We start from the raw sequence: 26,873 nt of genomic DNA, 5'->3' as shown, positions 1-26,873 counted from the left end.
GAGCAAAGTGCCAGACTTCTCAGGCCCCAGCCCTTGGAGACGCCGCCACCGGGACTGGACGTGGAGCGGTGTCGGACCCAACTGCCGTCAGATGGATGGCATTTTCGGTTCAGCGTCTTTAGCCTGGATTTTGGCTTAATTCAACCTAAACAGCGTCTTGGAATTTTATTTTTTTCCAAAGCCTACGAGGTGGGTACTCAACCTCGGACCCGGCGAGTGTGTGGGTCCCGCGAACGGAATTCGCATTGGAGAGGGAGACCGGTGTCACCGAAGAGGGAGCCGGGCACCGTGAGGGTGGGGAAATCCTTCAGGTGCAACCAGCGGTGGGACACACTACCTCGCGGGCTCGCCTCACACCTGGCTCAGACCTCAGGCAGTCGTAGTTCTGACTGGTGGAATGAGGCGGATAACCAGCTGGCCTCCACCACAGCGGGTCTGGATTGGCTTCGACACACAGTCGCTTTTCTGTAGTCCAAACCTAGAGCCGCTTAGTGATAAATCCCGCCTTAAAAGGCGTTTGATAACAGTTTTACGTGTTGTAAGGCATACGGTGATTGGTTGCAGGGCTCACGGATTCGCTCGGTAGTAAACACAGCGAGGCTCCTGGGACCGCGGATTGGTCAGTGTTCCGGGGCCGAGTAAATTCCGCCGGATTCCGCGCGCCGGCTGGCGGCGCATCTACCCTGGCCCCGCCCCCTCCGCTTCTGATTGGCTGTAGCGCGGCCGGAGGGGAGGAGGAAAGGCGTGGAGTAGGTGATCTCGTGTTGCGTCACTTCCGTTTACTGTGGGCAGTTGCCGCGGTATTCTCAGAGTGCGGCGGCGAACGGGGTGAAGCAGCCGGGGGACGAGAGGCGGGGTGGGCGGAAGGGGGAGGAAATCCCATCACTGGGGCGCCAGCCTGGACGTTCCCGCCTCCTCCGACACTGTCGGGTCCGATCGGAGAAGGATCACCGCCTCCTCCAGCGAGAAGGGGGGCGGAGTCCGGCTCAGGTGAGGCAACCCTGTCAGCGCGAGCCGTGGTGGCGCGCGCGGGCGCGCTCACGTGGAGATGGTTGAGCTCTGGGGGAGCTGGGTGGGCGGCGCGAGCAGGGTCTCGTCCAGGCGGCGGGGAGCGCGCAGACGCATACCGGTTCCCCTCCATCCCCCCACCCCCGCCTACCTTGTCAGTCTTTCTGAGGTGGTATTGTTACCCTCGGAACGGAGGGGCCAGGCGGGTGGAAGGCGTGTTCTTCTGCGCAGGCGTCCCCCGTGTCCCGACGCCAGGCTGTCTGTCCGGCCGGTGGGGCTGGGGCTCTTGCCCCCTCGGATCTGCGGGCCGGCGACGTTGGTTACTGGGATCGGGTGGGGAAGGCTTGGGACCAACAGCCTGGCGGGGTGAATAGAGGATCTGCGTGATGGGGTCGGGTGGCTCTCTCGCCCCCATCCTGGGTCTCTTTGAGCGACGAGGTTTCATTTACACCAGAGCAAGGCCGAGGCGGTCTGGAATCGGGAACCGGAGGCTGACCCTTGGAGGGGTGGAGCCAGTGTTTTGGAATGCCCCAACTTATCAGAGCACTACACTGTTTATAGGCTATTATTGAATGGCCTCTGCTTCCAGGTTTCGTGCTAGGAGCTGTGGGGGATGCAGTGGTAAGAACAGCCTTCCGCCCTCCTCCCCTTGTTTGGAGGACATGCAGATTTATACTTAAATACTAACCTTAGGCAGTGAGTTAAGGGGGGTCGAAGGTTAGTTTTTCTTCTCTTCCAGAAAAGGTCGTTTGTTAAGTCAGTGTGCATTCTGGCATCGTGGAGGGTACTGTGGAAGCTAATTTCTGAATAGGACACAAATCCTAAATATTTAGTTTGGTGGAAAAATTTTAGGTAAAGGCGCAGTGAAATCTTGAGTACTAAGTAGTATGGTTGGGTTCTGGTTAATTTTAATGAATGGAAGTAAGAAACCCTTCACCTTCGAGAACTGAAGCAGAAATATTTCCGAAATATGTTCATATACTTTTCAGTTGTAGTAGGTAGAAGATATTACATACATTAGGATCTTTCTTTAGAGGTTGAAGAGAATGCTGTGTCTTAGACATCACTGATGATTTGTTATCCTTGTAGGGGCTGTTGTGCCTTAGATAATTTTAAAAAGGTGGGCTGGGTGCCTCACCGTTTTCTGGAGAAAGTGCATTCAGTGTTGTGATTTTGGTGGTGAGGTTGATAAGCTAAAAGATTAGCGGCAGGGGAAAAAGACCAGGTGGGGAGAGGAGAGAGAGAATTTCAGAGAAAAGCCCCTAAACCAAGGGAAAGCCTCCTACTATTACTTTAGTCCCTTCTGGAAATCCCAGGAAACTTGGGAAGACTGGCCTCACCATCACTGTCGGCTTGGTGACCTGCCAGGTAAGACTAACTGGTTGAGGACCTGTTCCGGGCTCTTGCGTTTTGCTAAGTAAATGAACCAGGACTTTTTAAAGAGTCCTGAAGTAAGCATGTTTTCTTGATTTGCTTTTTCTCTCCTAAAAGTTGTGTCAAAACATGGTATAGTTAGGTTAGCTGGGGATACTGGCAAGCTGTATTCTGCCTATTTGAGGTGTCTAGCAAAATTCTGAAAGAGATAAGATTTGGAAGAAAAGCATCTTAGAGTGGGGTGTTTTCCTAAGCTTAGGGGTCAGTGCTCTCAAAAGAGACTTTGTCGTAAGACTATCACAAGTAGTTGAAGTTATTAAAAAAAAAATCACTTGGATACAAAATGCATGTAAATGTTTAGTATTTAAAGTATTTAGCATGAATTATGTTGAATTGGAGTTCTTTAGCATGGGTAAGACTTAAAAATAGCTTGTGTACAGTGAGAAATGACAAAGTTTGCTGTAGTGCTGACACAGAATCTTGAATCTGCCTCAGTTTCTCCTTGGAAAGGAAAAAGAAAAACCCAAGGTATTGATTCCATGTTAGTCTTCAACTTTTATTTTTTTAATATAAATTTGTTGTAAACAAATACTTTTCCTGTTTGTCAGTTTTAAGCATATGAGTTCTCTTTTACTGTACTTAACATTTCTCAAATATGGATGTTGTCTGGTAGAGCCACATTTTGTTAGTGTAGCAGGTGGGATGGAATGTAACACTACACGGCACCTTTTGTTTAAGTATGAAGTGAACTCATGCTAAAAGACCAGCTGTTTCTGAGTGAACTATTGTTCTTACAGTTGTTTTCATCATTTTCATTACTGAATAGTGGCTTTTAATCTCCAGATTCCAATTTTGGGAGGTGCCTTTCATTTGATTAATTATACATCTATTTACTAAAAACTTTGATTTATCTTTCTGACAGCTCAGATTAGGAACTGTGTTGGAGTACTGACATTTTATTGTAATATAGATAGATTACTGTCTTAGTATATAAGATTATTTTATCTGTAGATAATTTTCCTTGTGATATTCTAACATACTTGAATGATAAGTTTAAGGTTCCAGTATTTCCTTGATTCTAAACCACATTTTGTTCACATTTTAATCTTGAGGACAGGATGCCATAAGTAAGCATTATACCATAGCTTAATTGGCATTGTTTTTCCCCCCCAATGTTACATGAGATAGTATTGCACTTGATAATCACTGGCATCTTAGATTTAATGAAACTTGGTACAATTAAAAGACTTTTGTATCCAACTAATTCGTTGTTAATTGTAAGCAATTAATTTTCCAAATCTGCACTCTGAAAAAAGTTTGCTATTGAAAGGAATCCTATTGGAAGTAATATTTTTTCCTTATTCAGAGGGGAATTAACGAACTGTTTTGTTTCTTTGACAAATTTTAAAGGATGATTGAGTGCTGGGTCTGCTTTTTGGAAACTGTACTTGGTGTTTTGTTACTTTGTATACTTGATAACAGTTTACAAATGCTTTATTTCCAGCTTCTTAAGTTTAAAATGATTAGGGTGAATTGTTCCCCCCTTTCTTCTGTACATGATGTTGTTAACTTGGTGTAATTGATTTTTCAGTACATCTAAATTAGTTATAATTTAAATCTACTCAGCTGCCTTCCTCTAAAAATATAAGACCTTCAATTTTGAAGGTCTTTGAAATACAAGTCCTTCTGTTTTAGTCTACAGAGAGGATTTGAGGAAGGAGGACAGGGAGAAGAAAACCCACTGTTTTGGGGTTCAGTTTTGAGAGGAATGTACAGATGGTACAAAAATCTAAACACATGTAGTAACATACACTGTATTTTATTTTGAGTAGAATGTCAAAAGCAACTCAGCAGGTGAAGTATCAGTCACTTGCTGAACACTATTGATTTGATAAATGATTCAGAAGTGAAGGAATATACTACTTTGAAAGTAAACTAGGTATAAGAAATGAATTAAATCCATTTTTCATCTTCTCTCCTGGAAAGGCACCATTAATAATTGTGTCTCCAATGCTTCAGCATGGCTTTCTTCTTGATAAAAGTTTAGTTTTTTTCCTTAAGAAATATGTATCTTGATCTGTCAGGGGTGCAAGGCAATAAAAGCTATTTTTAAAAATTGCTGAAAAGGTTGTGTGTGGTGGAGGCAACTGGGATGGGTGTCAGGCAACATTTTCTAAATAATAGAGGGAAAATATATTTAGACTTTTAAAACAGATGTTAAATTATAGTCTCAAATATATAAACAGCTAAAAGAAGCCATTGATGGATGGTTTCTATAGATTTTTGGGTACCTTTGTGAAGTTTGTATGCTCTTTAGAGCGTTAAGTGGCTACAGATGTTCTTTTATCTGGACAATCAGCTGGCTGGCTAGTCATTTTAAGTTTTAGGAAAATGTACCTGAGACAGGGAAATTTCTAGAACAGTTACAGTGCAAGTGTAAAGTTTTAAATAGGATAAAGCAGTGAAGTTTGTCATAAATTATTTTGAAGTTGAAGTGCAGTGCTGTCAGACTCTCATGTAACTGACTGTCTTGGGCATGCCCACTATCAGCATTCTGCTGGTGGGCCACCACCTTGGCTGACCACCTCCCTGACAGGTTTGGGCAGACCAAGATCTTCCCCTTATTACAGGTGATCCTGCCACCAGGAATGCATTCTGTCACCCAGCCCCTCTTCTCCCCAAGGCTCTGCTCCCTGATTCTTGTTTGGCACCAGCTTCATGGAAGGCAGGGTTGGGAGGAGCCAGTGGTAAGGAGCAGTGGGAGGAGAAGGCAAAGCTTATCTTGCATCTTGCTGACCTTCTAAACTGGGGTGTGTTAGCACTGGTGAAGGCTTGGCAGTGTGGTCTGTGGTGGTGGTGGCGTGTGGCATTGGTAATAAGGGAGGATTTGAGGAAGAAAAGAGAAGAAAAGCCCCTCCTGCCAGCTCTTCCAGAATCCTTGCTCTAATTTTCACTCCCTTAGCTGTTATTTTACACACCTGTCTTTTCACTCAGTTCCAATCCTTGACCCTGACCCTGCTTTTCAGCTTCATCCCCTTACTCCCTCCAATTGCCTAATCCTTATTCCTAGCCTTTGCTCACACTAGTAATTGCTTACTGTCTCTCCTCTGAATAGCCTGTCATCAGCCACCGGGCCCATGTCTTCCTGGGGGCTACTCCCATTACTGCAAAGTGTTTTGTGGATGGACCTAGGATCATATCTCTTATCCTTCACTTGCTGTGCTAGTTGGGTGATGTTGGCCCTAGGCATGGGGAAGACAGTCACTGCTTGATCATCATCCATAAGAGAGAATACACGTAAAATACCTACAGGACCTCGCTCTTAGTAGGCATTCAACCCTTTCATCCAACTAATTGAAGTATAGTGGTAGGTGTGGTGCAGTGTTACTTACACTGCACAGGTGCTTTGACCTGTTTGCTAACATAGTGACAGGTTAAAGGCATACTTTGTGAGTGGTCTTGTAAGGTAATATTGCTGAGAAAATGCTAAGTGATTTATTTTGCAAACTTGAGTAGCCCAGTATATGTATAAATCGAAGGCTGCCTTTACGCTAAAGTCCCATTTATCCTATATTTTTAAAGAATGAGATTGCAGGGAATTCCCTGGCGATCCAGTGTTTAGGACGCCGTGCTTTCACTGCCAAGGGCCCAGGTTCAGTCCCTGGTTGGGAAACTAAGATCCTGCAAGCCACGCAGTGCGGCCAAAAACAAACAAAAAACAACAACCCCCCGAAACTGAAACAAAACAAAAAAAGAAAGAGATTCCACATACATGCACTTTTTATATATGTGAAAATTTAGGGCTAATAGCCCCAGTACGTGCTGCTGGGCCCCTTTTCTCCCTTAGTGGGTCAGCTGTCTCTTTTTGCAGCTTAATTAATTAATTAATTAAAAAATAATTATTAAGAAAAAGACTATGTGAGGGCTTGAGGTACTTTCCTATGAGGAAATCTTTCATACATAGGCTTGGACCTTTATTTTGGATATTCTGAGACTTTTTCTTTCTGGCTTTTGGCTGATTGTAGGGATAGTTGTGACTCTCAGAAAAATGACTGTTGGGTAATATGGTGTTACATTTCAACTAAATACAAAATTCATTCAAGATAATTTACTGAGTTGTATATCAGGCACTTTGGAAGAGAGAGGGAAAATATAGTCCCTGGAGTCAACAGGAAGTTTTAGTAGAAGCATTTTGACTTTGCACTAGAATATAAGTAGGGCACTAATAACTTTTCTTATTCAAACTGAATTATGAAGTTTTAGGTCAGCTAATCCCTAGGAAATTTTTAAAAGAAATTTATGTATTTATTTATTTTGGCTGTGTTGGGTCTTTGTTGCTGTGCACGGGCTTTCTCTAGTTGCAGCGAGCGGGCTTCTCATTGCTGTGGCTTCTCTTGTTGTGGAGCATGGGCTCTAGGCACGCAGGCTTCAGTAGTTGTGTCATGCAGGCTCAGTAGTTGTGGCTCGTGGGCTCTAGAGCACAGGCTCAGTAGCTGTGGCGCACAGGCTTAGTTGCTCCACGGCATATGGGATCTTCCTAGACCAGGGCTCAAACCCGTGTCCCCTGCATTGGCAGGCAGATTCTTAACCACTGCACCACCAGGGAAGTCCAGCCCTAGGAATTTTGAACTGGAAAACAAGCTGGTAAAGTGGGAGAGCTGGAGGGTAGGGTGAGATGGTAAGGACTTCTGGCGTTAGCTTGACATCCCCAGTCATGCTCGCTTTTAGTCATTGATGGATTTCCTTTTTTTTTTTTTTTTTTAAGATTTATTATTTATTTATTTTATTTATTTTTGGCTGTGTCGGGTCTTAGTTGCGGCATGCAGGATCTTTTGTTGCAGCACGTGGGCTTCTCTCTAGTTGTGGCGTGCGGGTTTTCTTTCTCTAGTTGTGGCGTGCAGGCTCCAGGGCACCGTGGGCTCTCTAGTTGAGGTGCTCGAGCTCAGTAGTTGTGGCTCGTGGGCTTAGTTGCCCCGCAGCACGTGGAATCTTAGTTCCCTGACCAGGGATCAAACCCACGTCCCCTGCATTGTAAGGCAGATTCTTTACCGCTGGACCACCAGGGAAGTCCTGATTTCCTTTTTAATACACTTAATCTGTCCAATTTCTGAGCTGCCCTGACACAGCAGAACCAGAGAGACTATAAAAATTAGTCATGCTGACAGACGTGGTAGCTGGGGTTAACCTTGGGCGCCTGTGTGCCTACCTAGTCCCACTTAGTTGGTCAGACCAGAATATGGATGAATGTTCTAGGACTCCAGGACTTGGAACCCCATCAAAAATCCTAGCCTGCTTGACTGAGACCTTGCCTAGTTTTGTTCTCTTACATTTATTTTCAGTTACGTCATCTCTACAAGTGGAGGAAAAGTTCTGTTTAGTTATTTTTCTGCTAGGGTTTTATCTAGATTAGGTATATTGAACGTTAAGAGTTCTTAGAACGTTAAGATGCTTCTTGCAGGTGTAGCCTTGCAGGTCCTGCCTGGCAGACCAGCAGCAAATCACTTGATATGTTGTAGATGATGTTTGAGTATGGGTGTACATTTCTTTATGAACTAAGTATATTATTGTAAAGCATGTGGGTAGGTCAGTATATAAGTCAAACAGTTTAAAATGTGCTATTAACTGGCTTGTTCCCCTAGAACACAAATGAACTTTTTTATTAATCTAAGTAAAACACTATTAGGAAAGTAAATCTATTGAGGAAACAGTCAACTCTTGATTATTCATGTTAATGTAATAAGCAGTGGTATAAGTGTATTTTCTTAATTATATTTAGTTTGGAAATTTCTAAAACTCTGTTCCTGCATAACAAATATTGTAGTGTACATTTGCTTTGGGTCAGACAAAGTTACAAATTGATAGATTACTTGCTGTATATCCTCCTGCCATATAGACTCATAGTCACATTTTGAAATCTTTTAAAGAGACCTGGGGCTTCCCTGGTGGCACAGTGGTTGAGAATCTGCCTGCCAATGCAAGGGACACGGGTTCGAGCCCTGGTCCGGGAAGATCCCACATGCCGCGGAGCAACTAAGCCCGTGTGCCACAACTACTGAGCCTGCGCTCTAGAGCCCGTGAGCCACAACTGCTGAAGCCCGTGTGCCTAGAGCCCGTGCTCTGCAACAAGAGAAGCCACCGCAATGAGAAGCCCGCGCCCCGCAACGAAGCGTAGCCCCCACCCGCTGCAACTAGAGAAAACCCGCGTGCAGCAACGAAGACCCAATGCAGCCAAAAATAAATAAATAAATTTTTTAAAAAATTATTTAAAAAAAGAGACCTGAAGCTTTTTTCCTTGGTTTGAAGGCTTCAGGCAGGCAGCTTTTGGTAAAACACTTATCTTCTCAGCATGAGCTCTTTTATAGCTTTTAGACTGGATCTCTGAGTTTGCTAGAGATGCTTGTGAGTTTTGAATAACCATGATCTTGATTCATGATTCCCTTCCATCACAGTGGAGAGTGACACATTTCATACCTCTCAAACTAACTGAATTTTAAAAATACCCTTTCTAGATCCTAAACCGTTTCAAGATAGCCATGTTGTTTAGATTTTTTTAAGATTGCGATTTGAACTTCACTGTGTGACAGAGATCCAGCATGAACCAGGTTAAAGTAAAAGGGGAATTCGTTGGCTCATGAAATAGAAAGTCCTAGCGTCATGCTAACTACAGTCATGGCTGGATCCCAGGGTCTTGATGTCATCAGGACATTGTCTTTGGTATTGCTTCCTTCTTTGTTGGCTTCATTCTCAGATAGGCAAAAATTGCCACCATCAGTGTTAGACTTACATCTCTCTCACAGCTTGCAATCTGGGTGAAGAGAATATCTATTCTATTCTATTCTCTCGCTCTCTCTTTTGAAACAGTCAATCCATCATTTCTCTCCTGTAACACTGGCATTGATAAGGATCCCAGTGAGTGAAAAATACGGAATATTTCATGAATTTGCTTGTCATCCTTGCGCAGGGGCCATGCTAATCTTCTCTTTATGGTTCAAATTTTAGCACGTGTGGTGCAGAAGCGAGCACGCAGGAGATTCTTTCTTGATGGTATCAGCAAAAGTCCCCAGGGCAGACTCTAATTGCCATGGCTTGGGTCACATATCCATCTCTGAAACAATCACTGTGATCAAGGGAAGTGGTTAAGAAATTAGCCAGGCCTCTCTAGATCAGCAGGAGGAACCGAAGATCATCTGGAACTCAGAGGTTTGGGGGCAGTCTCAACTGTTCCAGCTGGACTAAGAATGGGTAGAAAGTGATTTACCCCAAAGACATTAGTAGACAGACCAAAAGAAAAAAAAAAAAAAAGGTGTCCCTTGGATATAGTATTTGAATATTGATTTGTGGGGCAATGTTAACAAGTTTTACATTGTTTCAGTTATTTATTGCTATGTAACAAATCACTTGAAAGCTTAATGGCTTAAAACAACAAAAAGCATTTTATTATCTCTAAGAGTTCTAGGGGTTGACTGGGCTCAGCTAGCTGATTCTCTCTTAGGGTCTGTTATGTAGTCAGATTGTGAGTGGGGCTGAAGTTAACTTGAAGTCATGTCTGGAGGCACGTGTTGACTGTCAACTAGATTTCAGCTGGGCTTCCTCACAGAATGGTTTTTGGGTTCTAAGAGGAAGCCAAAAAGACCAGGTGAAAGCGGTGTCACCTTTTATGACCTAGCTCACAAGTAGTACATAGTGTAACTTTTGCCATAGTCATAGACTTGCCTGGCTTCAAGGGGAGTGGACGTAGACCCCCACCTCTTCATGAGAGGAGTGTCGATGTCAGATTGTAAGAAAACATGCAGTATGGGAGATCTTCATGTGGCTAGCCAACTTGGAAAATGCAATCTGCTATACACATTGCCTTATTTCAAGTGACCAGTTTTTATAAAGAACATGAAATATAAATTAGGCTATGCCAGTTCTTGGGTTGTCCTTATATTGACCAGTTTCTTTGTTGCCTAATCTATCACATAGTATCACCAAAAAGCTCTCCAGCATTCTTTCTCCCTTCCTAATAGCACTCTGATTTCTTAGTTGTGAATTATCTCCATCCCCTTCATGTATAATCCTGTTAGGTGGATAAATCAGCAACCAGGCTTCCACCACAGAAGGAAAAATAGATCCTTCCTCTTTCTTCCCCAGCACAATCACAGGTAGGGTGGGTGGGTCCCTAAGTTCAGCTATATTAGAAGCTCTCCCTGGAACTTTGAATCTTGAGCATGTGATGTCCATAACCATTTATGGTCCATAACCATAACTGAGGGAACCATTTATTTCAGGGGCAGTAGCCCAAGGAGACGCTTCCTACTGTACCAATGTGATTGTGGATTTTGCTTCCTAGCCCTTCCAAGCTCCTGCTGTCTGGTTCTTCAGCCTCCCAAGTCTTTGAGCTCTCAGATGGCTTTCATTCAAGTAAACCAGAGTTGAGTGCTGTTGGTTGTGTACAAGGCCTTAACTGACAGACCATCATAACTACAGTTAGCTGTATTTTAATACCCAAATTAATTAAATTTCTTTAGTTATCCCAGAAAGCTCAATTGAGAAAGTATGTTATGGTAAATTATTTTGTTAATGACTTGTTAAAACAGTGACTACTAACTTTTACTACAATGGGGCCTCTTAATGCCAAGTGGCCTCTTAGAATCAAAGAAAGGAATTGGGATTTCTCATTGACCTAATAATAGTTTGGGGACAGCAGTGGGGGATTGGGGATAAAACATATTAAGTATATTTACAAAAATATCCTTTACTAACAGACAGTGTCATCTGTTTATCCATATGGTTACATAGCACTTTATTCTTTAGTATCACCAAGTATACATAGCAGATACTGTCTGTGCCCTGACCAGATCCCCTTGATCCTTTTTACCGCTTCTGTGCACCAGTTATGCAGCTTTGAGTGAATCTTTGCTTCTAATGGCTTGTGTCTGTGACTCTTTTGAGGACTATCTTTGAGTGACTGGCTTCACTTTGTGCATAGGCCCAGAGAGCTTGAGTTCTCCATCTCCCTGGAGAGGTTCTTAGTTGTTGACTGACTAACGCAAGGGCTGTGAAAGACCAGTTCCCTTGCCTTGAGACGGCTCAAACTCAAGTTACTTATACTCCAGAGTTCCCCTGCTGGACCAGGCTAAAGCTGGGATTTTGCCCCAGATGGCTCCCTTACTTGGCCACTGCTGCTTCTCTCTACTGCTTCCCATTCCCAGTTTCTCCTGGGAGCACTTCCTTGATAAGTCAGATGTACTTGAATCCTTCTGTTAGGGTCTGCTTGTGGGAAACCCTACCTAAGACAGTATGACACTAAGCCTTTTTCATATTCATAGTCTTTGGAATCACTTTGGGGCATCACAGTAATGCCCTACTGTTTCCAGTTCATTCTTGGAATACTGACTTGTGGCACTTTGGGATGGCCAGAACATATATTAACAATCACATTAGTGAGTCAGCTGCATTTCTCGTTTCATTTAACTCATGGCTCCATTTTTACCTTAATTGAGTTATGCACGTGTTACTGGATTTTTTTTTTTTTTTTTTGGCTGTGTCGGGTCTTAGTTGCAGCATGCAGGATCTTTTGTTGCAGCACGTGGGCTTCCCTCTAGTTGTGGCGTGCAGGTTTTGTCTCTCTAGTTGTGGTGCACAGGCTCCAGGGCGCGTGGGCTCTGTAGTTTGTGGCACACAGGCTCTCTTGTTGAGGCGCACGGGCTCAGTAGTTGTGGTGCAAGGGTTTAGTTGCCCCACGGCATGTGGGATCTTAGTTCCCTGACCAGGGATCGAACCCTCATCTGCTGCATTGTAAGGTGGATTCTTTACCACTGGACCACCAGGGAAGTCCCTTGTTACTGGATATTAAATAGCTTCTCTTAAAAGTCAGTCAGTACACTCACAGCAGTAGGTTGCCCTTCACTATATATAACCGATCCTCACCAGTCCATTCAGAAAGATGGTCAATATTTATTTATTTATTTATTTTCCCTGCCGCGCCATGTGGCATGCAGGATCCTAGTTCCCCGACCAGGGATCAAACCCATGCCCCCTGCATTGGGAGCACCGAGTCTTAACCACTGGACCACCAGAGAAGTCCCAATATTTACAGTATTTAATTTCATTGCCTGGCATGTGATATAATAGCTATTTATCAATATTTAAAATTGCATCATAGGAAGCTTTCTATCCTAAAATGGTTTAAATAATATAGGAATTATCTGTTCCATAGCATTCAATAGATACTTCCTGTAAAACTACTTGGTGCTGATGCCTCTTCAGGGGAGAAGTAATTCTTTGGCAGCTCTTTCTAATTGTGCGCGTGGCGGTGGGGGCCAGTTATGGTCTCTTCAGGCTCTCTTTTTAGATTTTTTAAAAGTAATTTTACCAAAGATATATATGTAGTTTGCTAAGTACACATCACTTAAGGAATCAAATAGTTCCACAAGATTTTTAAGATAAATACCAGGCCCTGGCCTCCCTCCTCCCCATTTCTCTTCCCCAAGACTCCCACTTTCAACTCTTAGCTAATTCTTTTGATATTTATATACATATGTGAAAAGCCATGCTTGGAGCTTCTTAATTTTTCAGTTTAGGCATTATCTATTGACTTCCCCTTGGTTAGAGATAAGAATTTTGTTTTTTATGAGTTTGTTAATTTCTCCTTATGATTCTACTGGTTTTGCTCTGTGCATTTCAATGCACACTCCCCATTCCTCCATCCCCCAGTATAGTTAGAATTTTCATTAGATCAGCTATTCTCAAAGTATACTCCAAGGACCCATAGGGACCTCTGAGAGTTTTTCAAGGAGTCTATGAGGTCAAAGCTATTTTCATATTGATATAAAGACTTATTTGCTTTTTTCACTCTCATTCTTTCATGAGTGTACACTCGTGTATGATATTGCAAAATCCTGAATGCAGAAGCAAATATGAGAATCCAGCTATCTTCTGTTAATGCAAAAATGTAAAACAGTGCCACTCTTCTCATTATTCTTTTTGGGGGGGAGTATAGTTATTTTTCATAAAAGTTAACATGTAATTGTTTATTTTTATTTTATTTTTTAAAAATTTATTTTTGGCTGCGTTGGGTCTTTTTTTTTAATTAATTGATTATTATTTATTTTTGGCTGCATTGGGTGTTTATTGCTGCGCGTGGGCTTTCTCTAGTTGCGGCGAGTGGGGGCTACTCTTGTTGTGGTGCGTGGGCTTCTCATTGCAGTGGCTTCTCTTGTTGCAGAGCACGGACTCTAGGCGCGCGGGCTCAGCAGTTGTGGTGCACGGGCTTAGTTGCTCCATGGCATGTGGGATCTTCCCGGACCAGGGCTTGAACCCATGTCACCTGCATTGGCAGGCAGATTCTTAACCACTGCGCCACCAGGGAAGTCCCTGTAATTGTTTATTTTTATTTAAAAATTAATTAACAAACAAGTGTTTTTAAATGTTCTGTTTTAAATTCCCTAGAGCTTTTAAAAATTTACCCTAGTTCCTCATCACAGCCTATGGAAGGGCTCAATAAATGCTAGTTGAAGATGTCTGCACTGCCAGTGCACGTGTGCTACAATACCAGCTCTTTGGCCTTCTGTTATTTTGGTTCTCTCTTTCACTTTCGGGATGATCACCTCTCGCCCAAAAAAGCTATGCATTTCCAAAGCCATCTGCACATCACATACATGGGGAGGGGCTCTAACTGTCAGAGGAATGTTACAGTGGCCGTTTGTCACTGGCAGCTGTCCAGTCTTTTGAACACCCCCACCTTTCCATTTGGAGAGCCTGCAAATTGTGGGTCCCATTTCCCAAGGTAGAATCATCATTACAGGGCAGATGTGAGAACTAGGTTCCCTTGGTCGTAGGTACCTGAGTGGGGTCTGGATGCAGATGTGAGCAATATGGAGCAATACTGAGCATTTAGAACTACTCTGTCCAATCCAGTAGACATTAAATTAATTAAAATTAAATAAAATTAAAAGTTCATTTCCTCAGTCACACTAGCCACATTTCAAGTGCTCAGTAAACACATGTGACTAGTGGACAGCATAGCAACTATGCTGTTGATTTCTGTCATTGTAGGAAGTTGTATTGGACTGTGCTGGTCTAGAAGGTGCAATGGCAGCTCTCTTCTGGGCAGCTAATCCAGAGCAGGATCCATGGAAAGTAGAGGTAGTAGTGGCAGTAACGATTTCCACCATGTGGTTGGGTGCTCTGGGGCATTCCAGTATCACTCTCCCACCCTCCTGGAGATTTTGCGAGCTTCCTAACATCTTTTTACCATAAATCCCTTTCTCCTTAAATCAGTTGAGCGGACTGATTGTATCCAGTTAAGGGCTCTGACTTATCCTGAAGTGTTTTCTGACACTCTGGATATATTGGAAGGAACAGTTGAATAATCTAATTGGCCAGTTTTGTGGCTAAAATTAGCTTTTATATTAGTGGATTTGATTTCTATTGCTAATCTAAATGATCAGAAATTGACTGATTAAATGGTACTGAGATGAAAGAATATTGCTGTTAAGGAGAAATTAGTTTGGAGTTATGTCTAAACAGATAATTCAACACAGTTACTAACTTAGAGAGTAAGTGTTTCTTCAGGTTTTTTTTTTTTTTAAATGCATCCTCTTTTTTAAAATTTTTTTTATTTATTTTTATTTTATGGCTGTGTTGGGTCTTCGTTTCTGTGTGAGGGCTTTCTCTAGTTGCAGCAAGTGGGGACCACTCTTCATCGCGGTGCGCGGACCTCTCACTATCGCGGCCTCTCTTGTTGCGGAGCACAGGCTCCAGACGCGCAGGCTCAGTAATTGTGGCTCACGGGCCTAGTTGCTCCGCGGCATGTGGGATCTTCCCAGACCAGGGCTCGAACCCGTGTCCCCTGCATTGGCAGGCAGATTCTCAACCACTGCGCCACCAGGGAAGCCCTGTTTCTCCAGGTTTTGATGATCATCTCTAATGTCACCATTTAGTTTCACAACTTCCAGAGCCCCTTAAGAAGAAAGGAATCCTTAGCCTTTGTACTGCCCTGATGAAGGCCTGACAATAAGGCATAGCAGGACATTTCAGGCATCCCTAAAGTGTTTTGAGAAGAGCCTGGAGAACTTGAGTTGATCTCAAGGACTGTGTCAGGGCATCTAGTGTAGGGCTGACAATCTCTAGGATGACAGGAAGTTATATGGACTGTTTACCTATTTTGCAACATTATTTAAACCTCTGTTTTTGTTGGGGTCATGTTTAGCTACCTCAGTAGTCTCTTCTCATAGGTTTCTGGGCCCTGGGAATCTCCTCAAAATGGTGCTTTTGAGACCACAATTTCCTTGCTACTTATGCCCTTTCTATAGAAAGGGGATTAACTATTAGGAGTTTGACATTTTAGTGAATGACCTTTTGTGGAAAAGAGTGGTGGTTTCTCTAATACTCAAGATAACTGACATTACAAAAAATAAGGAGGCTGTTTTTCCTCAGATGATAATATTTCTGCTGCTTGTTGAAGAAGAAGGGCATTGGACAGAATATCATTATCCTTTCAAATTGGTATGCTCCATTAAAATACCATTTATTTGGGAAGTTAGTCTTTTATGTTCCCCTCATCTGTTAAGTCAGAATAGTAAGCCCTACCTGGCAAGGTTGTTTTGGAGATTAGAGATAATATAAATAAAAAGTACTTAACACAATGACTAGCACATAGAAGACTCTCTAACAGTAGTCACTATTGTTTTATTATTACTACTACTGTCAGCACTGCAACAGTTCTACAACATTGGTTCCAGTCTCCACAGTAGGAGAGAAAGCAATAATCTCAGTGCCTGGTGCTGCTTGCTTTAACCTAACAAGGCTCCAGTTGACATGGTCTCTTAGTTCTCAGGGTGACTCTGAGGCTGGTACAGCTTCCTGAGACAACTCCTTGTTTTATTTCTTTTGTTTCTAGAACCAGAATGTTTCTTCCCTGTTACCGCTATAAAATAATAGCCTCCTTGGAACTTGACACTTACTAGTATACGTGTTTACTTTCCAAGTCAGGGGTTATAGACTTGTGAGCAATAATTGCATTTTGTCTAATCTCCCCAAAGCCTTGAGCTCTGTGGTCCCTGATTGATTGGGTGGGGTCAGGGGCGCATGTGCTGCTACTCGCCATTGTTGGCCCTTCACTCCTGGCAGGGAATCTTGATAAAGCAAGAAGGGGGCAGCAGGAAAGTACGTGTTTTAGTGATGTATTTTGTTGTTGGAAACTCTTCAAAGGCTGAAAAAACACAGGAGGTAAAAGAATAGGCCAACATGTGGCCCCTGCTTTGAGGCATTTTACCATCCATTTGTAACTTTCCGGGTACAGCAAAGGCCTGTGCTTAATACTCTGAGCTGGCACTGTAGACCTTTGGTTTTTATGGATTTAGAGTTTGTCATTTTTGTTATTTCCCAGGGATCTTGAAGGTGTGTGTTCTGTGGTCACTTGTCATTTCACTCAGTCATGACTTGGCCTGCTCTGTAGGGCTGGGCCACGAAAGCAAGTGGGCAAGCCTGGTGCGCAGCTTGCCATCCATGTGGCCTTCTGCTTGCAGTAATCCTTGTGAAGTGCCATAATGGTACTTGTGAATTTGGAGATGTGCAAAGATCTCAGGGTGTATGCCTTTAGAATGTCAAGGATCTACCATGTTTTTTAAAATTTCATTTAATATTGGGAATTCCCTGGCGGTCCAGTGGTTAGGACTTTGTGCTTTTACTGCTGAGGGCGCGGGTTGAATCCCTGGTCAGGGAACTAAGATCCCACAAGCCATGTGGTGTGGCCAAAAAAAAAACCCCCAAAAAAATCATTTTATAAAAGTTAATATATGTATGTATTTATATTTTAGAAGCCACATAGTTCCATAAGGTTTAGAGCTAAAAAACTAGCAGTCTTCTGTCCCCCAGTTTTCCCCTCCAAATTCCCCCTCCTTAGAGGCAACCACTTTCACTTGTTTTAGTTGTTTCGTCTGCTACTGAATTCTGTATTTCCAAACAGCATTCTTATATTACTATTTCTTGAGGGAGTATTTCAGACAGCATTTCTTGACTAATAAGGAAGGTGAGAATTTAACTTTCTTACACCACTTCTCCTCTGCCTCCTCCCTCCCCCCCCACACATATTGGCCTTCCCTTACCCTTCCAGTATCTCAAATTTGGCTCTGTGTTCACATTATTATGACTCTGTAAACAAAACACATAGGGTACGGCAACTAAACAACCATGTATTCTTCCTGGAGTTAATAACTCCCATTCAAAATTCTTCTTGTTTTTTTTATGACCTATCTTCACATTTTTATGGAACTGTTAACTTCTTAGCGCTCTCAACTATGTCATGTGATCTCTCCATTCCTTTTTTTCCCGTGGGGAACTCCTTGGAGTCCCTCATCTTCCTGCTCCAGTCTGCTCCCCAGTCCTGCTGCCTAGCTCTCATTTTGGGCTTCAGCATCATCTTTCAAATTCTCTTTGCCTGTTTTCTAGGATGGGTCTCCAATTCCTATATTCTTCATCTTCCTTTTCTTGGTTTATTCCCAGCTTCCTGAAGCACAAGCCTTAATAGCTTCCTGAGAAAGGATATGTGGGACGTAGACTTTTGGGTTCTTGCTTGTCTGGAAAATGCCTTAGTCTCCCTTCATAATTGATGTTTGGCTGGGTATGGTCTAAGTTGGAAATAATTTTCTCAGAGAATTTTAAAGGAACCTTTTACCTTCCAGTATCGCTTTTGAGAAGTCTAATGCCAGTTTTATTCCTGATTCTTTGTTAACTCCCCCCACTTCAAACTTTCCAGATCTTTATCCCAGGTGTTTTAAAATGTCACTGTAATGAGCCAGGTGTGGGGATTTGTTCATTCATATTGCTGAGCACTTGGTGGACCTTTTTAGTGTGAATAAGTAACTTCTTCAGTTCTGGGAATTATTCTTTGTTGTTTATCATTCTCCCCATTTTCTGTCTTTTCTCTTTTTGTATTCAGACTTTGGGCTTCATTAATTAGTTAATTCTTTTTTTCTCTTGTTCATTCACTTTTATTTCTCCTTTGCCTTGTCTGTGATATTTCCTCAGCCATATTATCTTCCAACCCTTCTAGTAACTTAAAATTTTTTTTGCAGTTTTAAACTTCCAATAATTTTTTTGGTTTCTGGAATATTTCTTTTCAAAAAAAATTTAAAACATTCTCTTCTTGTTTCACGGATATCGTATCTTAGCTCTCTGAGGATGTTAATAATAGGTGTTTTTCGCCCTTAGTTCTGTTTCTTCCAGATGCCTTTTTGTTTAGGGCTCTTTCATGTTGTTGCCAAAATCTTGGCTGTCTGTGCACCGTTGCTGTACAGAAATACTGAGACAGTTATGGAGGAGAAAGAGAGTGGCTTTATTCTTGGCCAGGCAAAGAGGGAACGCAGTAGGCTAGCACCTCAAGAACTGTGCTCCCCTCCCTGGGGAATAGGGAGAGGTCTTATAGTCGGGGCTCATGGTCAGGGGTATGCAATAAGGACGAAGCCAGTAACAGTCTTGCATTCTTCTTTTGCAGAGTTTCAAAAGGATGGGGTTGCTGACAAGATTAGGATGTGTGCAGGGTCTCAGATGGTCCATCTCCTAATCTCGAAGAGCTTCTCTGGTCCCTTTAATCTTGCCTCAGGTGGTTTCTTGCCTGCTCCTCCCTTGATTAGCAACTGTTCAGTCTGCCCTTTGGAACTCAGGGAAGGTCATGGAGGCTGGAGTTTTGCCTACAAGAAACAGGGGACAAAAAGGCCTCTGTGCCTGGGAGCCCCATAGAGCCGCACTCGGTTTCAGTGTTAGGGATTTTTCCCCTCCAGTTTGTGGTGCTTCTACCTGACCGATTGGAAGCTGAGTGAATGGGCCTTGAGGACTGGTGGGCTTCACTGTAGGGAAGTTTGATGGGGACCCAAGTGGTCTGTTGGAGGGATTCCCTGGGTATATGAACCCTGGGCTGCTAGTCTTCTGTTGGTGGGTGGGGTGGGTGGAACGTCTTACCTTCTAGTTCGGACTTTAACTTCATGCTCCAGTTGTGGGTGTAGCAGCTCGTCCCAGCCTCCTGTCCTGAGTACAGAGTTTCTCCGGTTCAGCCACCCAAGCCCAGCAGGGGACTTCGGGGCTTCTTTCCCGAAGAGGCTTTCCACACCCCCTCCCCCAACCCCTGTCAGAGGCAGGCGCCCTTTCTTTGTCTCCTGTAGCACCTTGTTCTTCCTACCATAGCACTTGCAATACTTTATTGTATTTGAATGTTGATTAGTCTGTCGCCCCTGAGGGCAGAGATCGGATCTGTCTTGTTGATCATTTTATCTCTAGTGCCAGGCATGACTGTCTGTCTGCATGTGTTTGTATCCTGGGGTGTAACCATTAGATTCTGCCTCACTCCCTCCCAGAGGACCAGAGGTTCCTCTGCTGGAGAGGATAAAACAGAGTTTTAAACTTTGTGGCTCCTTCAGCTTCTACAGAGTCTGTGGGCAGAAGGCACAGAGCAGCACCACTTCGGGGGTTATTGACCCTGTTTTCTAACCACACAATGAGAGTGTGTCATGAGTACTAGTCAAGGAGTTAGACTTTGAATCAGCAGTCATGTAGTTCCTAGGAAGTGTAGCAGTTTCTTAGGAGAGGACAAGCAAGTTCTTGTTTCTGATGAGTCCAGGAGATGAAAATGTACAGATATGTAATGATTCCAAACTCGGTTTGGAAAGTGATCCACCCATAGTCCATGCGGTCTCTTCTTTATTCCCTTTTTTAATTTTAACATTTATAAAAAATTTCAAATGTACAAAAAATAAGCTTTTGAAGCAAATGCTAGACATCATGTCATTTCATCTGTAAGTATTTCAGTATGTTATCTCTTTAAAAACTACTCTTTTGAAAAAAAAAAAATCAGAATGCCATTATCACACCTAAGGGGAAGAAAAACCTAGTAATTCCTTAGTATCATCAAAGATACATGTGATGTTCTAAGCAGTCGGTTGGGTTGGCTGTATAGAAGCCCTACAGGTCAAAATGGAGTCTGAGCAGATGGTTTTGGAGCTTGTTCATCTCTTGTTTTTCTTTGTCCATTTTTTTTTTGAAGTTTAATTTATTGAGCTTTATTGAGGTCTATGTACATACCATAAAATTCCTTGTTTTAAGTGTGCAGTTCAAATATTTTTAGAGAATTTGATGTGTAATCATCATAACCCAATTTTAGAACCTTTCCATCATGCCCCCAAAAGTCCCTCTTCCCACTTGCAGTCCTGCCCCGAGCCCAACCCTAGTCCCAGATAACCGATAATCTACTCTCTGTCTCTATAGCTTTACCTTTTCTGTGCCACAGGTGTGGAACTTCCATTAGATTATTTTTTTATCGAATAGACTTCCAGCCAGTCCCCTTGTCTTGACATCATCTTCACTACACTTCCCCTGGCACCTTGGCAGCCAGTTCTGAGCCTCTGGGTGGGTGGGGGCTTACATATGTCAGGTTGTTTTAGCCACTGCCAGTTTAGGATTCAGCTTTCTGGGTATGCTAAGTCAGCATGCATTCGTTTACCTGCTCACCAGCTCCCCAAATGCTATTGATATTTCTTTCCCATTCTTTTTTCCCTTGTGGGTTTTTACCTTTAAAACAACAACAAAAGCAAAAAACTTTAGGGGTGGAGAGGGTAAATGCATGAGTGCAATCTACTACCATCTATAACTGGAAATCTTCCCCACTAATACTGATTTGCCCTTATTTATTTAAGGTTGCTAAAAGGCTCTTTATAATTTCTTGGAGTTTATTTATTGTCCTCAGGGAATGCAGAACTCTGACTTCTCAGGTATAGATGTCGCATCACCCACACACTGGTCTTTTCTAACATGGACCCTAATAAGTGTTATAAGTGGGTCATGTAAGGGTGAAGGGGAGGCTGTAAACAGCCAGTAGCTGATCTGTGTGTGTGTGCAGGCTTCAAGGGCTGTTAGCCGAATCAGCATTTGCTCCTTATTGGACAGGTGTTTAGTCTGCGTGCCCACCATCAAAAACATCACGAGCTTTGAAAGGTCCAAGCTTGGCCATTCATGCCTCTCTCTTTTTTTTTAAGATTTTTTTTTTTGATGTGGACCATTTTTTTTAGTGTTTATTGAATTTGTTACAACATTGCTTCTGTTTTATGTTTTGGTGTTTTGGATGAGAGGCATGTGGGATCTTAGCTCCCCGACCAGGGATCGAACCCGCACCCCCTGCATTGGAAGGCGAAGTCTTAACCACTGGACCGCCAGGGAAGTCCCCATGTCTCTCTTGTCATCGCACCCTCTGTGCTCTTTGACTTAAGCTCTTCTGCATCTTCACGCTTTCTTTCTTTTTTTATAGGATCATGGATTTTCCTGGCCACTTTGAACAGATCTTCCAGCAGCTGAACTACCAGAGACTTCACGGCCAGCTCTGTGATTGTGTCATTGTAGTGGGGAACAGACATTTCAAAGCCCACCGCTCGGTACTAGCAGCATGCAGTACACATTTCCGAGCCCTGTTCTCTGTGGCAGAGGGAGATCAGACCATGAACATGATCCAGCTGGATAGCGAGGTAGTGACAGCGGAGGCCTTTGCCGCACTGATTGACATGATGTATACCTCCACGCTCATGCTGGGGGAGAGCAATGTTATGGATGTCTTATTGGCAGCCTCTCACCTGCACTTGAACTCTGTTGTTAAGGCATGTAAACATTATCTAACGACAAGGACGCTGCCCATGTCTCCCCCCAGTGAGCGCGTTCAGGAGCAGAGTGCCCGCATGCAGCGCTCCTTCATGCTGCAGCAGCTGGGACTGAGCATTGTGAGCTCAGCCCTCAATTCCAGCCAGAGTGGCGAGGAGCAGCCGGCCCCCATGAGCTCCTCGATGCGCAGTAACCTGGACCAGCGGACACCCTTCCCCATGAGACGCCTGCATAAGCGCAAGCAGTCTGCAGAGGAGCGGGCCAGACAGCGGCTCCGACCCGCCCTGGATGAGTCTGCCATCTCCGACGTTACGCCAGAGAATGGGCCGGGGGTTCATTCTCGGGAGGAGTTCTTTTCACCGGATTCTCTGAAGATCGTGGATAACCCTAAACCTGATGGGCTGACCGACACGCAGGACGACAGCGCCATCATGTTTGACCGGCCCTTTGGTGCTCAAGAAGATGCCCAGGTGCCCAGCCAGTCCGACAACAGCGCCGGCAACGTGACCCAGCTCTCCATGGCCTCCCGCGCCACTCAGGTCGAGGCTAGTTTTGAGCAGGAAGCCACAACTGAGAAAAGTGGTTTTCAGTGCGAAAACCCTGAGGCTGGCCTTGGTGAGAAGGAGCACATGAGAGTGGTGGTTAAATCTGAGCCCCTGAGCTCTCCTGAGCCTCAGGATGAAGTGAGCGATGTGACCTCCCAAGCGGAAGGCAGCGAATCGGTGGAGGTGGAGGGAGTGGTGGTCAGTGCCGAGAAGATAGACCTCAGCCCCGAGAGCAGCGACCGGAGTTTTTCAGATCCCCAGTCTAGCACTGACCGGGTAGGAGACATCCATATTTTGGAAGTCACAAATAACCTAGAACATAAATCCACTTTTAGCATTTCAAATTTTCTTAACAAGAGCAGAGGAAGTAACTTTAGTGCAAATCAGAACAATGACGATAATATCCCAAACACCACTAGTGACTGCAGGCTGGAGGGGGAGGCCCCTTATTTGTTGAGTCCAGAGGCTGGGCCTGCAGGCGGGCCCTCCTCAGCCCCTGGCTCTCACGTGGAGAACCCGTTCAGCGAGCCCACAGATGCCCACTTCGTCAGGCCTATGCAGGAAGTGATGGGCCTGCCATGTGTGCAGACCTCAGGCTACCAAGGAGGAGAACAGTTTGGGATGGATTTTTCCAGGTCTGGTTTGGGGTTGCATTCCTCCTTCTCCAGGGTAATGATGGGCTCCCCTAGAGGTGGAGCCAGTAACTTTCCATACTACCGCCGCATAGCTCCCAAAATGCCAGTGGTAACGTCCGTCAGGAGCTCACAGATCCCAGAGAACTCTGCCAGTTCCCAGCTAATGATGAACGCAGCCACATCCTCATTTGAAAATGGCCACCCTTCGCAGCCCGGCCCCCCGCAGTTGACGAGGGCATCTGCTGACGTCCTGTCAAAGTGCAAGAAGGCCTTATCGGAGCACAACGTCTTAGTCGTAGAGGGGGCTCGCAAGTATGCCTGCAAAATCTGTTGCAAGACTTTCCTGACCTTGACAGATTGCAAGAAGCACATCCGTGTTCACACAGGTGAAAAACCCTACGCCTGCCTGAAGTGTGGCAAGAGGTTCAGTCAGTCCAGCCACCTGTACAAACACTCGAAGACCACCTGCCTGCGGTGGCAGAGCAGCAACCTTCCCAGCACTTTGCTCTAACCCGACCACTTGAGGTAATGCTGAGGCCAGTATCAGGACCTAAACTAAAATCTCTTTTGGTTGGTGGTTAATGCCGTTGGGTTTGAGGCTTCAGGTTGCGAATGGTTCATGCAAATTTTGATGACTAATAAGTGGAGAATTAATAGGTGTAGTGCTTGTGCTGCTACATTTCTCAGTGAAATGTACGCTTTCAGAGAAGGGATCCAATCCCCGAAACCAAGTTCTTCCTTAGGGTTGAGTAATGCAGTCAGAAAGTACTTTGGAATCGATGTCATTAAAAGTGGCACATTTGACAATTAAAAATTCAAGTGCAAAAAAGTTTTTTTTAGCAATTTTTGTAAAACTCTGAAGCATTTAATTAAATTTCCTATATACCTTCTGATGAGATTATATACCTGTACAGTGATGCAAGATGCACTTATGTGTAACCAGTGGCAACTTTGTGCCTGTCTAAAAGGAAGGCCCTTGAGGACATGCCTGTCTGCCAAAAATGCTTTAAAGTTTATCATGAGCTAGTCCTAGGCTTCAGAAAGTACTGTATTTTTTATTTTTGTCTGATTTGCAGTCACAGACACTGCACTTTGATGGTGCTGACACTGGGTCCAGAGCAAGCATTCTCTGGACTATTAGGTGTATATATACTTTTGAAAACATCACTGTTTGTTAGACAGATGTTTTAACAATTTTTCCTGGTTTTAAAAACAAAGTTGTAAAAGGAGTATGTACTTATAGGGAGCAACAAGTAAGGTATTGTTTCTGTATGTGCTGTTTTAGCAGTATTTTAACCAACTTGTGTTACATATGTTACAGTTCCATGTTTGGAAGTCAGAAAAGAGTTAGTGTTTGTCTTTGTTCTGATGGTGTGGAGTCTTGTTTAGTGAGATTTTTTATGGCACATTTACCCTTTGTTCCGTGCAGATTTCGGGGGCTGGTCCAGCCTGACACATCTCACCCAACGACAAACCCGTTGTCTGCTTCACTTCTTCACACTCATGCCACATATGGCATCCTTCCCTGGCCTAGGTTACTGTTTTCAGGTAAAAACTAACCAAAAGTGAAATCACCCCCCTCCATCGTGGGGTTTTATTACTGGTCTATACTGCCGTTTTAAAGTACAGACCCTGAACTTTTGTTGTTGCCCCAACCCAATACTGAATGTTTGAAATCCAAATGCAGCAGTATTCATGGGTAAATATAAGCGGGTTGGGCAGCCCAGAGCATAGAAGTCACCAAGCAGCATCTGAGATAGTTTGAGGAGACATGTGGGTGACTGCCCTGGGCCTCCCTGGACCCCACTGCTTCTCTTCCCCAGCCCCACCTGTGGTCTTCTGACCCTGTGCCATTGGGGCTTTTGGCAGCAGCTGTTAGGCTAAGCCCTGGCTCATGAGCTTCCAGGGGAACAGCACAGGTTAATGTGTCTCTATAGAGCTCATGAAGTCAGTTTAATTCATGCATGAACATGAGTTCATTTTTTATACAGCTTTTTTAGACACAAGCCACTGTGCATAATTGAGTGAAATCCTTCAGTTCCTACCTTTGTTTAGAAAAAAAGGCAATCAGCGAGTGTTTTCTCCTCTTAATCTAGTGTATGCAGTTACACATCTGTCTGTGGATAAACTTACAATGTTCATCGCTTAGCATCTCCTATGAACTGATTCCCAGGGAGGAAAACCAAAAGGGAAACCTCTGATTCCTCTCCTTTCAGCAGATGTGGGGGAGATGGTGGAGGCTATGGGATCACCTGTGAAGTTCAGTTGTGTGTGGCGAATTGTTAGCAGTCATGTTCTGACTTGATGTGAGGAGGCTCCACATCCACCCCTCTGTGGGGACCAGTGACTCGTGAGATTAACCCTGGGAGGCAGGTGGGTCAGCGTGGAGAACGAGAGAGGCCCTTCCTGGCTTGGGAAGAGGAATCGGTGGCACCAGGAGAGCAGTGGCAGCCTTCCTCCCCCTTCCACCTTGAGGAGGAGGTGCCAGGAAGCTGCCCCCTCACCAGAGCTCCAGCTTAAGTGGACTTGCTTCGGGCCTATCTCTGACACAGCGGCTGGAGCCCTGCCTCGCCACTGCTAAGTGGAGTCTGGAATCTCTCATCTACCTCTTAGTCAAGCAGTTCCTCCGTGTGAGAAGCAAGCCTGTGAGCCAGTGTCCTCGTACATGCTGTAGCACTTAAAAATAATTCAGAGGTTCCCTGGAAAACCAGTCCCAGGGTTTCTACAAATTGGTAGTTTCTACCTGAATTTTAACTGGTATCGGGTACCTGGATTTGATTGGTTGGCCTTAATTATAGCTTGGCATAATCATTTCTGGTGACCAAATCATAAAGTTCTGTCAGGGCACCTGTGTCAGTGGTGCTATGCTGGTCAAAATTTGAGACTTTGAAATAAAAAATTTGTCATATTCATGCCTCTAACTAATTTTGTGTTCTTTTTCTTCGCCTTAGGTTATTAAGGTTGAAATAAAAAAGTGAAGTAGTATTGCTTTCTCTGCTAACCCTGCTGTGACCAGTACTTTTTTTTAAAACCAAGCTTCCTAGAAAATACTCTCATGCTGTCAGTTAATAACAATTATTGGTCATTAGTCCCTCGTGGTTTCCCTGAGCTTTGTCTCTGAGCTGTGGACAAGGGTGATGTGTTGTTCTCACCGCAGTTTTACCCCTAGTGGGCCTGCCGAATCTTGCGCTTTCTGCTGCTCCCTTACGTGCCTCCCAGGGTGAAGACTCCACTCTCCAGTCTGGCTCAGCTGTGGGGAAGAACTGAAGCCCAGGTCCCTCAGCAGGAGCAGGGCTTTGGCAGTGCTGGTGGCCTGGCCTTAGGAGGACTGAGGTGATTAGAAAAGGGCATTCACCTGGGGAGTGAGGAGATGAACACGAGGGACAAAATATGAAGGTGCTGAAACTAATCTTAAAATAAAAATTAAGAAACCCACCTACCTTGATTAGTCTTGACCAAAAAATGAGTATTGTGACCTTACCTAGTTCTTTTTGCCATGTGTGTTTAATTTGTCCGATGGTCTAGGGAGCAGGTCCAATTGCTGCGGTCACCACTGGGCTGTGGTTGTCCTGTCCTCAGTGAGGGACACTTGAAGGCATTTTAGAGAGGATGAGGGGTAAGGTGGTTTGGACAGGCTCTAATAATTAAAATGCGTGGGGATGGGGGTGGGAAGCAGAACCTGCGGTCA

At 44.1% G+C, this 26,873-nt stretch overlaps 1 protein-coding gene across 3 annotated transcripts; it reads left to right on the top strand.

Moving 5' to 3' along the window:
- The first annotated feature begins 856 nt into the window (after positions 1–856).
- On the top strand, positions 857–26,657 carry ZBTB5 (zinc finger and BTB domain containing 5). 3 transcript variants are annotated; one of them, XM_082403975.1, is made up of 3 exons: positions 857–990; positions 21,662–23,710; positions 24,615–26,657. In XM_082403975.1, exon 2 carries the CDS (start codon positions 21,666–21,668, stop codon positions 23,694–23,696), a length of 2,031 nt encoding a protein of 676 aa, XP_082260101.1. In that variant the 5' UTR covers positions 857–990; positions 21,662–21,665; the 3' UTR covers positions 23,697–23,710; positions 24,615–26,657. The 3 variants fall into 3 exon arrangements, with proteins under 3 accessions (XP_082260101.1, XP_082260099.1, XP_082260100.1); XM_082403973.1 differs by having other exon boundaries at positions 21,662–26,657; XM_082403974.1 differs by lacking the exon at positions 857–990 and adding an exon at positions 1,002–2,376 and having other exon boundaries at positions 21,662–26,657.
- Positions 26,658–26,873: the final 216 nt, after the last annotated feature.

Source organism: Balaenoptera borealis, assembly GCF_965194805.1.
Source record: "Balaenoptera borealis genome assembly, chromosome: 8".
NCBI lineage: Eukaryota > Metazoa > Chordata > Mammalia > Artiodactyla > Balaenopteridae > Balaenoptera > Balaenoptera borealis.
This window is presented reverse-complemented; position numbering and strand designations above follow the sequence as displayed.